The 12,981-nt window shown below is 41.5% G+C and overlaps 1 protein-coding gene across 3 annotated transcripts; it reads left to right on the top strand.

Annotated features, from left to right (window-relative positions):
* The first annotated feature begins 314 nt into the window (after positions 1 to 314).
* CCNE1 (cyclin E1) lies at positions 315 to 12,678 on the top strand. Of its 3 annotated transcripts, XM_048316832.1 has the most exons (11): positions 315 to 377; positions 477 to 567; positions 795 to 863; positions 7,200 to 7,342; positions 7,418 to 7,553; positions 8,358 to 8,504; positions 9,296 to 9,391; positions 9,746 to 9,880; positions 9,963 to 10,074; positions 10,161 to 10,318; positions 11,168 to 12,678. In XM_048316832.1, exons 1-11 carry the CDS (start codon positions 352 to 354, stop codon positions 11,288 to 11,290), a joined length of 1,236 nt encoding a protein of 411 aa, XP_048172789.1. In that variant the 5' UTR covers positions 315 to 351; the 3' UTR covers positions 11,291 to 12,678. The 3 variants fall into 3 exon arrangements, with proteins under 3 accessions (XP_048172789.1, XP_048172790.1, XP_048172792.1); XM_048316833.1 differs by lacking the exon at positions 795 to 863; XM_048316835.1 differs by lacking the exons at positions 315 to 377; positions 477 to 567; positions 795 to 863 and adding an exon at positions 870 to 4,766.
* Positions 12,679 to 12,981: the final 303 nt, after the last annotated feature.

The following is a 12,981-nucleotide window of genomic DNA, read 5'->3' on the forward strand; positions in this document are numbered from 1 at the left end:
CCCGCGCCGCCGCCGCGCGTTTAAATGTCCCGCCGGGCGCGGCCCGCGCCGCGCGCAGGGACGGGAGCGGCCGTGCCGCGCGGTAGCAGGCGCCCGGCGGAGCCCGCCCGCGTCCCGCCCTGCCCCGCTGGCCTGGCACACGCCGACCACGCGCTCCCGGCCGGCAAGGGCTGGCGCGGCGGTGAGTGAACGGTAGCGCGGGCGGGCAGGGGGCCGCGGGGTGGGGGGAACTGGTGGGGCCGTTCACGGCTGCCCGTTCCGCGCCTCTGCCGGCCTCTGGGGGGAGGGGGGGCTGTGGCCCGGGCCCGCTCGGCCGTGCCCCGCGCGGCGCTCGGCTCGCCCCGGCTGGCCATGGCGGGCGCTGTGCGCCGGGAGAGGTGAGGGCGCCGGGCCCGCCCTGCGCGGGGCCCTGCGGGCCGAGCACCCCCGGGAGACTCCCGCGGCCGGCGCTCGCTCAGCTTCCCCTCTCTCGGCAGTGACTGCGCGGAGGAGAAGCGTCCCGCCAAGGAGGACGTGGATGCGGAGTACGCCATGCGAGCCCGCAAGAGGAAAGCTGATGTGGCCACGGTGAGTGCGGGCCCGGCCCGGTGCCCGCGGGCCAGCACCGCCCCCCCCCCCGCCGCCGCCGGGCTGGGCCCCCGTGCCCTCGCCGCCTTTTGTTGGGGGTGCGGGGCCCACGCGGGGGGCCGGGGGCTGCGGGGCTGCGCTCCTGGGGGACTCGGCGCGTGTCACAGCAGCCAACAGCTGCTTGTCCCACGGTTTGAACTCTCGAAATTATATGTTGCTTTTCGTAGTTCTTACAGGATCCTGATGAAGAAATTGCCAAAATGGACAGTACTAGAAAAAAGCAGCCTGAAAAACCGGTAATCGAATTGGCTTTTTATGTCAATCTTGTAATCTTACTTAACCTTGCTCTTATTTTGCAGTACTTCATTATTAATGTGAATGTGGTGAAACAGGTATGCTGCTGCCACGACACATGCCAGTAGCAGTGGGCAAGGGGGGCTGTTGGCCCTGGTTGGTGATGGAGTGTGCAAAACAATTCAGTTCAGCTTAGCTTTGGAGCTTCTGCAAGATGCAAGGCCTGTGTTGGTCTGAAACATTACGTTAATGCTGAAGTATATTCAGGTGTCCTGGAGTTGCAAGGGTGCACCTGCCAAGCCTTTGGACCTACTCTGCATTGACTTCTCTAGAGATTTGCAAAAGTATAGTCATGTGCTTATGTACCTTGTACATGTGCTCTTGTAGCCTGCTGGCCAAAGCATAAGACACTTATACATGCAGACAGAATCATCTCTTGAGGTGGTTTACTTGGCAGTCATGTCTCTAGCTCTCTATCCTCTGGGAAAGAGGAAAGCTTCCCCTTCCAACATCAACTCCATTCCCATTGACAAAGGGTAGTTATCAGACAGACTTAGTAAGGGCATCCTGATTAGGACTTAGAAGTGTATGCTAGCTGCTAATGGCATAGTAAAATAGGCTTTGTTTCTCTGCAGAACAAAGGAATAATTTTTGTAAAGTCACTCTAACTGTGAAAATCAGTCCTGCAATGGAAGTTGATAGTGACCATTGCCAGCTTTCTTAGCAAGACAGTTAGAATGAGCTGCATTACAAAGTCAAGACTGGTTTTAGTGGTGTCCTCTAGTTCCCTGTGTGTGCTTTCCATGTTCTTGAGAAAGGAGATGCTTTTGGTATTTCTGTTGGATGCCGTGTTGGTGCGTGATATTGAAAGTATGATGCTTTTGTACCTTGAGATGCCCACTGTAAATAAAACAGAGTTCTGGAATAGGTTAATTCCTCTCCTTTTTTGCCCTGAACACACACACACACCTGCTCAGCCACTGTCACTATGACTTCAGCCTGTCACTGTACACGCAGGGTGATGCTGAAGTTGCAGGAGTCATGGTCAGGGTGTGCAGCCTGTCCTCATTTGGTAGGCAAGGCTGTGCATAATGTGGCACATCTAACCCGAAGTGGCAGCTGGAAGTTCTAAGACTGAAGTGCTACCATAACAGATGGGCATCATTGTTTGGAATGGCCTCTGCTTGTTGCAACTGCGTACACTAGTTATCAGTCAACATATTAAGCAGGGCTCAAATGGTGAGCATTTAATGAGGGGATCTTTCCTTCCCTTCTGTCTTTCTTTTGCACAGTATATTAAACTAATTTCTCACTTCTGACAAGGAAGAGCTGCCTGTCCTTCACTGCAGCTTTCTCCTTCAGCAGAAGATTCATTCTGTTTAAACTGAGCAAGGCCTTCTTGTGCATGTTTATTGCATAATAACAAGGTACTGTTACAAAGTCTCAACAGGGACCCGATTTTACTGTCTTCCAGAAAGACAGTGGAAGGAAACTTGAAATATCTTTTGCATATGTTGACCTTCAATTTTGAAAGCAGATAAAGACTTCCAATTTTGTCTTCTTGTTTGTGCTCTTGACCTGGTAGCCATTCAGTGTTACTTCAGGAGTGACAGGTAAACTAAAACTTAGGTAATTTAGGCAGTAGTCATTACTTGGGAATTTTTCAAGTTAATCATAGGATGCTTGTGGAATTTGACCCTTTCATTCTATAAACAATAAAATACTGTGCCTATGTATCTTTCCCTACATAGAGAATGTATTTTTGTTGTGACAAAGTAGCCAGATTGTTCCAGATCTGGTTAAAAAAGCTAACATTTGGCTGCACAGCAGCAGCTCTTCAGTCTATGGTGTGACACAAGCTATTCTCTGATATAAATTGCCATGGACCACTAATGAGAATATGTTTACGGTTCCAGCAGCAGTATAGCAGGCTGGAATGATAGCCAGGGTGACAGTTACTCTGTGGAGACACGACAATTCTAAAATGCAAGCAGCTATAAATCCACTGCAGCCTATACCACATGACTTCTACATTAAATAAATTGTTTACTGACACTAGTTTATCCACAAGGCAAAATATCATAGTCACATCCCACTTTATGACATCTTCATAGTCAATTCATTAGTTTGCTTCTGTGGAACATAAGGCCCCAGTTCTTAATTAGGATGCCGTTACCCTTTATGTGATGAAAGGGTGGCTATATCATCAGGTCTGTGACAGCAGAATATTGCATAAATTCTGTGTTTGATTTTGGAGAACTGGCACTGCTGTAATTCTGCTAGCAATTGTCATACTAATTCTGGCTGCTTTCTGTGGATGAATACACTTCCAAGGCTCTGTGTAAAAAAAAAAAAAAATTATCTAACTAGATTAGAATAATCTGTGCAATTGTGATACAAATTGCATGGTGACCTCCATATAAAGTGGAGAACTGAATCTAGAAGTTAGTTTCTTTAGATAAAACTCTAATATTTTCACATGTAAAGGTGGAGTAAACTCTCAGGAAGTAGTTTTGATCAGTTCTTTACTAGACATTTTCCAGAATCTGATTTTAGCATTGTCAAAGCCTTCCACTAAGTGTTTTGAAAATATCCTCCAAAAAGTTTCTTTGACTAATCTAGATTGACTTTTGAAGATTCAATTAAAAAAAAAAAACCAAAACAAACAAAGCCCACAAAAAAAGGAGTGTAAACTATACCCAGTTTGAGAACCTGACTTGGCCATAATCTGGGTCAGACTCTTGTTTGAAAGAAGTAGAAGCTCCTGTGCTATCCCAAGAGGATTGGAACAACTTAATAATGTGAGTGGCTCTTTTATCTCCTATTTATTAAATCTGGAGTTCCCTTCTGATGGCGAAGAAAAATTCAATACTTCGAAGTAATGCATCGTATGAGTGAAAAATGGCTAGAATTATAGGTCTCACTATTTCTGATGGGCAAACTAAGGCTGTTGTCTCTGTTGAGTTGATACCAATGTCTCTGGTACAAGGTGCTGCTTTTAGGGTGACAAACAGACCTGTTCCCCTGCCATTGATTTCCATGCTGAAAATCCTCTGATGTTGCTGTTTGAATGCAGTTGTGTCATTCTCTTCCTCTCCTGCTGCACTCCTTGCCCTGGGTCTGTAGAAGCTCATTCTGGTGGCTCCTAGCTCACACTGAGGTGCACAAGTGTCTCAGCTTGTATTTTTAGGTGTTTCTTCTTCACTGAAGGCCCTGCCTGGCCTGTAACCAATAACCCCAGTGGTCACTACCTACTCTGTTTTGTGTCTGGCCTATATCCTGAAGGATGTTCAGAAAGATGAATTTCTATGAATATTTGATGTATCAGTGAATGGTGACATGCTGCAGGAAACTGAGGCCTGGTAATGTTTGAGCTTTAAAAAGACCCCACCTCTGAACTCCTGGGTTTTCTCTGTTTGGAGCTGTGTGGGCTTGAGTGCTCTAATGGATTTATCACCTGTGTTCTGCCCTCTTGGTACCCCTTCTCCTAATGAGCCTTCTCATGTGCTTGGTTCAGTTTCTCCAGTCGGTGTCTTGTTCTAAGGTCTGAGATAGAGATCTGCGCCTGATTAGTTGTTCCTGTATCTGGAATATTACTGTGAGTGTCACCAGGCTTTCTTGCTGGGCTCCATATAGACTTCAAGAGCTGTTCTCCCTGCTGATTTTTTGCTTGCATGCTGCGTCAGCTCCTGTTTGTCTCAGAAGTAAGCCCAGGACTGTAGTATTTCCTCTGTTAGGCTGCACAGATTCTGGGTAACATCTGTTGCTTTCTGACAGGTCTCTGCTTTTGGATTGGCCCTGTGCAAGCCCAAAGGAAGTTCTTCATGGTTTCCTCATACCCTCCCCACTTTAAACTGTTTATTTTTTCAGTGGTGGCTCCTATTTTCTTGCGGTTACAGTGTGAGGTAATGCAGTTTCTTGATAGCGTTTCTTACTTTTGATTGAGTGTCTTGCTAAATCTGTTTCAAAGACTCAAGAGCCTGATATGTTCATTCCCTCAACCAAAATCTATGCTGGTTATGGTGCTCCCTCCCCAGTAAGCTGCTTTCTTTTGAGGCTCTGCACCTTAGTTTCCTTCTTGTCTCTAGCTAAGCTATATACTTGTGGTGTTGCTCACATCTTTTCCCCAGTGTCTTGTTAAGTGACATTATGTCAAAAACTGTTTTCCCTTTTTCTCAAAACACCTAAGAGGCTCTTGACCTTTGATTTCTATTTCCTTATAGAAAATTTAGGGTGGTGAAATATCTTTAGTAATTGTTGCATGTGGTGTGTGAGGTGTCTGCTTTGTTTGAGAATTTTGTGAGCAAGTCTCTGGTCCTTCAGAAGCTGCTGGTGTAGTAGGCACCTTTAAATAGATATTATATCATCTACTGCTTTTCTGTTTGCTGATTAACTGATAAGACAGCACTTCTCGAAAGGCTGTTGGCAGCTGGGCTTGCTGTGCAGTTTGGAGAACAAAGTGTGACTAAAGTCTAGTTTTGAGGGAGGACAAAAATTAACTTCAGGCAATGCTGATGTGACATTTTCATTCAAACTTTCAGTTTGTAAGGAGTCTGTCATTTTCAATATAAAGATACTATTCCCTCTTTTTGCCTCCTCCCCACTCAAATTAAACCCTGGCATGGCTGGGTATGTAGCTATGCTATATTTGCGTGTAGAACTCCCAAGAAGAAAAGAGACTGATCTGTGTGTCAGTAACTCAAAGTGCAAAGCAGTCTTAGCTGTGAGAGAACTGTGACATGTGGTTTTTGTTTCATCAAGTCAGTGGTTTCTGTTTCTGAAACTGGTGCAGGAGGGAGCCATTTTGCTGGAAAGTGATGTCGTATGTAGGAAAGATGGCAAAAATCAGCTGTGGAAGCTTTTTTCAGGAGGCAAAGTTTCACAGGGTTTTACTTGATAGTGCCTAATGATTCTTCTGAACTTGTTCTTAATTTTTTTATCACATTAAAAGTCATATTAGGGAGTTCTCTCCTTTTAGTGGTGCAGAACTGATCAATTTGCAGCAGGATGGCTGACTTCACTGTTGAGCAGAAATGCCAAATTTTAATTTACTTAGGCATGATGGCACAGTGCTGGCTTTGTATTCTACTGCAAATCAAGTAGCATTTTCCTGGGGAACTGTGTGAAATGTACAAGATTATGTTTTAGAGTTAGATGGTAGAAGAGTAAACCTAGGCTTAAGTTCTGGTCCAAATAAAAGTTGAATGGACATGACAGGTGAAGTTTTGCATATCGAATGTTTGCAGAACATGACAGAATTCTTCATATGAAATTATCAGCTTGATGGTTTAGTAGCAATTGCTTAACTTGTACTTGCTGTATTCTGAAAATTGGGTCATATATGCTTTGGGTTTTTATCTTAACTCTGCTAAATGAATGAGTGCAAAATTCTACAAACTGTTTTGCTGTGTTTGTTTTCTGAGATGCTTTTCATGAAAGCATGGTTTCAGACATATTATCTACATATTCCTTACCAGAAATCCTGACCTCATATTTGGGTCTTTGAGTTCCATCTGCTTGTTATTTACCTGAGGGCAAGTGTATTTTCAGTAAAAACAAAATGCATTGTGAGAATAGGAGATTCTGGTTTGGATATCCTTCCATGAAACAGTTATGGTCCTTCAAAAGGAGAGCAGGGTGAATGTTCTTCATCTTTAGTTCCAAATTTTCTCTGTTGTGCAGATAAGCAATACCCCCTCTACTCAGCACAGGTGAGGCCACATCTGTAGTGTTCTGTCCAGTTCTGGGCTCCCCAGTCAAAAAAGACTTGACCATACAAGAAAGAGTCCAGAAAGGTCCATTAAGATAATTCAGGAACCAGAGCATCTTTCCTATAAGGAAAGGCTGAGGAAGCTGGGGCTGTTTAGCCTGAAGAAAAGGAGGTCTGTGGAGATTTGTATAAATTGTTTATAAATATTTGAAGGGAAGATGTAAAGAAGATGGAGCCAAGCTCTTCTTTGTGTGATAGGACAAGAGATGGATGCAAACTGAAGCACAAGAGGTTCACTCTGAATATCATGGAACACTTTTTACTGTGAGGGTAGCCAAGCATGGTACAAGTTGCCCGGAGTAGTTGTGGAGTCTCCATCCTTGGGGATTCTCAAAAGCCTTCTGGAGGTGGTCCTGGGTAACTGGCTCTTGGTGGCCCTGTGTGAGCAGGGAGGTTGCCAAAATGACCTAGAGATGCCTTCCAGTCTCTACCATTCTGTGTTTCTGTGCAGTTTAAAGAGGTAAGACACTGGCAAGAAATCATGACAAAAGTTATGATTATTTTCTATGTACAACTGAAATGATTACTTAAAAATGCAGAGTGTAAAATCTCCTGTTTGGTTTAATAGGTGTCCTGGAACAACATTCATGAGAATGCCCACATGCTGATTCCTACTCCGGATAAAGATGATGATCCCATTTGTGTCGATTACTCGCACTGTATCCGCCCGAGCATTGTTCCTGCCAGAGCTACCTCACTGCCAGCTCTAGGGTAAGTGTGCTGGGCTGCTGCTGCTCTGCTTTCCTCTTGTCTCATGATCCAAGACTAAACACTGATGTCTCTTAGCTGGGCAAGCAGGGATGACGTATGGAAAAACATGATAAACAAAGAAGAGATTTACATGAGGGATAAATTCTACATGCAAAGGCACCCTCAGCTGCAGCCTAAAATGAGAACCATCCTTCTAGACTGGCTAATGGAGGTGAGCTTTTCTGTGCTTGTGAGTGTTTCAAGTGTGCTTTTGTTGAAGTGCACTAATAACTGTCATGAGTGCACTTCAGGAGCATGTTTAGCTCCAGATACTTGTCTTCATCTTAAATTGTGTCAATGAATGGCATCAAACTTAAAGAATATATGATGTATTGAGCTGATGATTTGCAAACTGACAATATATTCTGTTATTCATTTAGACTGATAGTGGATAATAATCAATTTGTCCCTAAAACACTCTAAGCTTTTTAAGGTAGTGCTGTAAGCTTTTTAAGGTCACACTGCAGACAAAGGCTGAACAAATAATTGCAAGTCACTGTAAGAAGGGAGGTGTGGTAGCTTAGAGATCAGATCCATCTCACAGCCTTTTTATCTGTTTTTGTCATGCAGAATGTGCTACAGCTCCTCTTGTGTCTGAGTCTTTTTTTGCTGTTTGAATGACTTGGTGGCATAATCTCTTAATTTTAAAATACTTGTGAGAATTTTCTCTGTTGAGGTGTTGGAATGATGCATCTTTGCACAAAATGAGGAACTGATGTTCTGACATTGTTGGAACATGTGCTTGCATTTCCTAAAAGGGTTTTCACTCTGATCTGGTCTTTTTTTCTTGGAAGTTACTGTAATGACAGTCATCGTGTGTCAAAGGAAACTGTTTAACTCATGCTCTTAGTTAACATGTTACTTCACAATAGCAGTGAAATAGAAAGCTGATACAAATTTTGTCTATCTAATGCTTTTTTTTAATACATGTCTTTAACACTGTCCATGACCTTTGTAATCTCTGTTGTCTTTCCAGGTTTGTGAAGCCTACAAACTTCATAGAGAAACTTTTTATTTAGCACAAGATTTCTTTGATCGCTTTATGGCAACACAACAGGATGTTGTAAAAACACTATTGCAGCTTATTGGTGTCACTTCTCTGTTCATAGCAGCAAAGCTTGAGGTAAGTATCTCCAGCTTCACTTACACATAAAAAGGTGAATGGTCACAGAGCACACTTATTGTATGCTGGATGCATTGTGGAAAGCTTTGTGGAGTTAGTTGCTATGATTTTTTTCAGCTAGGAGACAGAAAAAAAGATCCTTTTTTTTTTTCCTTTTCAACATTCCTGGTTTTTTAGAAGTGGGTAAAATTATACTGTGATGTTAGCTAGTTTTCTCATTAGAGAATTCAGTGCTAGAATAAATCTAAAGTTTTAATTGCAATTGCTAAATGAGTTTTTGGCTGGCTGCTGTATACAGAGACCACTTGTTGCAATTTCATTGCCATAGAGTACCTACTGCATGATAGTCTGAGCTGTTATTTACTGGAACAATCTGAATGACTAAAACACACAGTGTTTTTTAAGCTCTTCATAGTTTTAAAGAGCTTCTATTCATTCTGTTCTTAAGCAAGAGATAAAGGCCTTTTCTTCAGGGTGTTTGTTTTAAAACAATCTTGATGTCAGTTATGGTACAGTCACAGTGGTGCTGTAGTCAAACAATGTAGGTTTCTATTGATCCATCCCAAGTGAAAGGTGAAGGCTATGATGAACAAGAAGTGTGTGTCTATTAAAGGCAGAGAACACCAGGGTTTAGAAAGGGGGTGTAGTTCCTTATCCCACCTCCCCTTTCTGTTTTGAAAGGCTGAAGCAGTGGTTGTTCTGTTTATTTCTCTTTTTTTTGTGTTAAAGTAACACATGAAACTAGTTGCAACCTATTCCACAGATTAAATACTTGATCTCCTATCTTTCAGGAAATTTATCCACCAAAGTTGCACCAGTTTGCCTATGTTACAGATGGAGCCTGTACAGAGGATGAAATCATCACTATGGAATTGATCATTATGAAGGTAACATTTAAAAGTGGAATTAGGTTTTAAAAACATATAGCATAATCAGAGCAAAAGCAGAGCTCCTCAGTTAATCTTAGGTGCTAAGAGGCACAGTTTCTCTTACTAATTAGAAAGCAGTGTTTTCTCTAGGTAACAAGAGATCCAAAGCATCCACCTGGATGTGTGTATTAACAAAATTATTTGTTCCCTGACCATGTCAGCAGGAAGAGCTACAGGAGAGTATCTGATTTGCATGTTTCAAAGATGCCTTAATCAACTGGGATTAGAGCTTCTGATTCTTAAGACATCTTGCACAGTTTAAGTTAGGAACTTAAATTGGCACTGAAGTCTTCTCTATATCTGTTCTTTCAGGCTCTTAATTGGAACTTAAATCCACTGACAGTTGTATCGTGGCTAAACACTTACTTGCAAGTTGCATATTTAAATGAGCTTTATGAGGTAATGCTACCACAATATCCACAGCAGATATTTGTACAAATAGCAGAGGTAAGTCTGATTTCCTTCAAATGCTGTTTCACATGGAAAAGTGTTCTTGTATCAGGCTTATTAAACATCTGTTGTCTTGTAGCTCTTGGATCTCTGTGGGCTGGATATTGGCTGCTTGGAATATACCTATGGAATACTTGCAGCTTCTGCTTTTTATCACTTCTCTTCATCTGAGTTGATGGAGAAAGTTTCAGGTATCGGCATTTATAAACTTAAGTGTTGTGTGTTGACAAATGTTACATCTTCTTTCAGGCAGATCAGCATGTGTCTTGTGTTCCAGGTTACAAATTTTGTGAGATAGAGAAATGTGTGAAATGGATGGTCCCATTTGCCATGGCGCTAAGGGAAGTAGGAAGCTCCAAACTCAAACACTTTAGCGGGATAGCTCCTGAAGATTTGCACAATATACAGACACACATAAACAGCTTTGATTTACTGGTATGTATGAGCAGAATGAAGACAAAAACCTGTCTGTAAAATTGCTGAAGTCTTGTTCCTTTGGTTAGAACATAAAGTCAACTTAAGTGAAGCATTAACAGATCGAGACTGAGTGTATTTAGATGATAAAAGGCATAAGATTGTACTCCAGATCCAAAATTCTTGAGACAAAGACTTGTCTTGGGACTGACTTGTTCAGTATTTAGTTTAAGAAGGTGATTGTGCCTTCAGCCTCTCATCTCAAACAGCATATAATTACCCTGGAAATCAGAAGCATTTTTTTAACCTCTGGGATACTTCAAATACCATGTATTAGACCTTCCTCTCTAGGAAATACCAGTAATACAGTCTTGTCTGATCAACAGAAAAATAAAGATTGATCCCTTGAGACTGATCTTGTGGGACTTTTATGTGACCGTGGTCATTGACAAGCACTGGAGCAAGAGTGGTTTTCAGTGAGAAACTTGTAGAGGATCAAAATCTTGTTCAACAAATTGCGGTTTAAGCTATCTGGGTTATTTTTTCTATTTAGGTTACTGAATTGTAGGTAGAAGTTAAAGCTCTTCCTATACAGTTGTTTCTGAATTTTCTTGAAGGTACGAGAGTGTGTGTGTCTTATGAATTAATGCTAATCATCAGAGTCCAAAAACTAACACTGATCTCCTGGAGTTGCACTACAAGATAACTACAAGTACTGTGTGATTTATCAGTTACTGTTAGGAGAGTTAGATACGGAGATGCATTTCCAGATTAACAATCTATCAGATTATAAAACACTGAATTTTATTGATCTGTTGCATAGACACACCAAAGTAAAGATGCCTTTTTCTTTTTTTCATGTGCTTTCAGGACAGAGCTCAAGCAAAACAAGCCATATTGGCTGAGCAAAATAGGACTTCACCTTTCCCCACTGGTGTCCTTACACCACCACAAAGTCGTAAGAAACTGTCTCCTAGACTGCAATCAATATGACTTTAGAAACTGTTGATGGACAATTTTGCTGAAGTGCCTGTTCTGCTGGTTTTAGCTCCTGCTCCATTACAGAAATGCTGCCAGTGAAGTTCATAAGCTTTCATGGAATCTGAAAAGGAAACTTTACTTTCATGTGACAGAAATTTTTCTATTTGAAATAGTTTTATTGAACGTTAAAATATTTTAAAGAAATGGATCAAGTACACCAGCCACTTGAAAGAACACCGAAGTGTGCTCCAGATGCTGCTACGGAGGGTGATGCTTGATCAACTGTTCAGAAAAAGGGCTTGAAGTTTAGATCAGTTACTGTTCCTGTTTGTCCTTTGGGGAATCTGCAGATTTCTGTGCCTCATTGACAAATGGGCAAAAAGTGCTGTGGAAGACAACATTTCAAAGCCTTTTTTTTGAATGGTTGGCTTACAACTTGATGCCTTTTAAAAAACTTTATTGTAAAAGCTGCTATATCTCTGTGTATTCATTTTTAATAAAAAAAATGCTGTCTAAGACAGCTGGTTTTATGTATATTTCTATATTTCTTTTACCTATGATCAATTAAGATTTTTTCAGACTGTGACCATTAATAAGTGTGGGAGTTGGGGATGAATAGTTGTAGTATTATTGCTTTATTTATTTACTACTATTGGCTTATCCACTGAAACTTCTTTATTTGGATACTAAGGTAAAATTGTCATGTTGGGCTACTTGGATTTCCTCTAGCCAGGTACAGGTGGCTAGGGAGGGGATAATAAACATGACAAGTATATGGGGAATCCTCCTATAACACTCTGTAATGATCAGCTTACTGGGAAATTCTTGAATCAGGTTGTCTAGATTGTTACCCTTAGGTGATGGTTAGTGAGAGATGATCAGTAGGAAAAGTCTACCTCTTCTTAAATAATCATTTAAACATTGGGATTTTGGCACAGTATTTGACAAATAATGATGTGTGCAGAGCTAAATTCTGGAGAGGTATGTGCCTTTTTACAGGAAAGTCTGTGACCTTTGCAATGTCTGAACATCTCAGAGGTCCTAGTAGGACATTTTCTGGAAACTCATGGTTCTGGAGAAGAGGGGAGCATGGAGATAAATGGTTGCTTATTTTTTGCGTGTTTCTTGGTGCTTGCTTTGAAGGACTGTTCAATAACACTGAAAACATTTGTTAGACTACCAGGGTTCATTGTGTCCTGTTGCAGATAACTTAAATGCTACAACACTTAATATTTCAGGAAGCTGCTATTCTGTTGTTGGTTAGGGTTTTTTTTTAACAATAGTTCTGCGCAAGGCTGCCTTTTATTATTTTTTTTTAAGTTATTCTGCCTTTTTCTCTTCTCTGACCCAGTATTTGGATAAATGTTAAAGCTTTAATGTAATAAAAATGCCTATGCTAATCAATGGTAAGCAAGTTCTTTGGTGCTGCTGGCTTTTTTCCTTGCAATGAATGGTTGTAAGTTGTGTTAACAAAACAAGTGTAAATGTGAGCTGAACACATTTGCTGGTGCCTGTTCAGAGAGGTTTTAATTTCTCAGAGAATTGCATGTCCTAGACAAAGGGGATGTATTATTTGCTGATTATTGAAGGATTTGCCAAGATACGTTTTGATGCTTTGTCCCAGAATTTAGAACACAAAATGGGGTGGATGAGGGAAACTAATCCTCCTGAAAGGTAGTCTCTAGGTTTAATTCCTAAATCAC

The sequence above is a fragment of the Corvus hawaiiensis genome, chromosome 12 (genome assembly GCF_020740725.1).
Source record: "Corvus hawaiiensis isolate bCorHaw1 chromosome 12, bCorHaw1.pri.cur, whole genome shotgun sequence".
Lineage (NCBI taxonomy): Eukaryota > Metazoa > Chordata > Aves > Passeriformes > Corvidae > Corvus > Corvus hawaiiensis.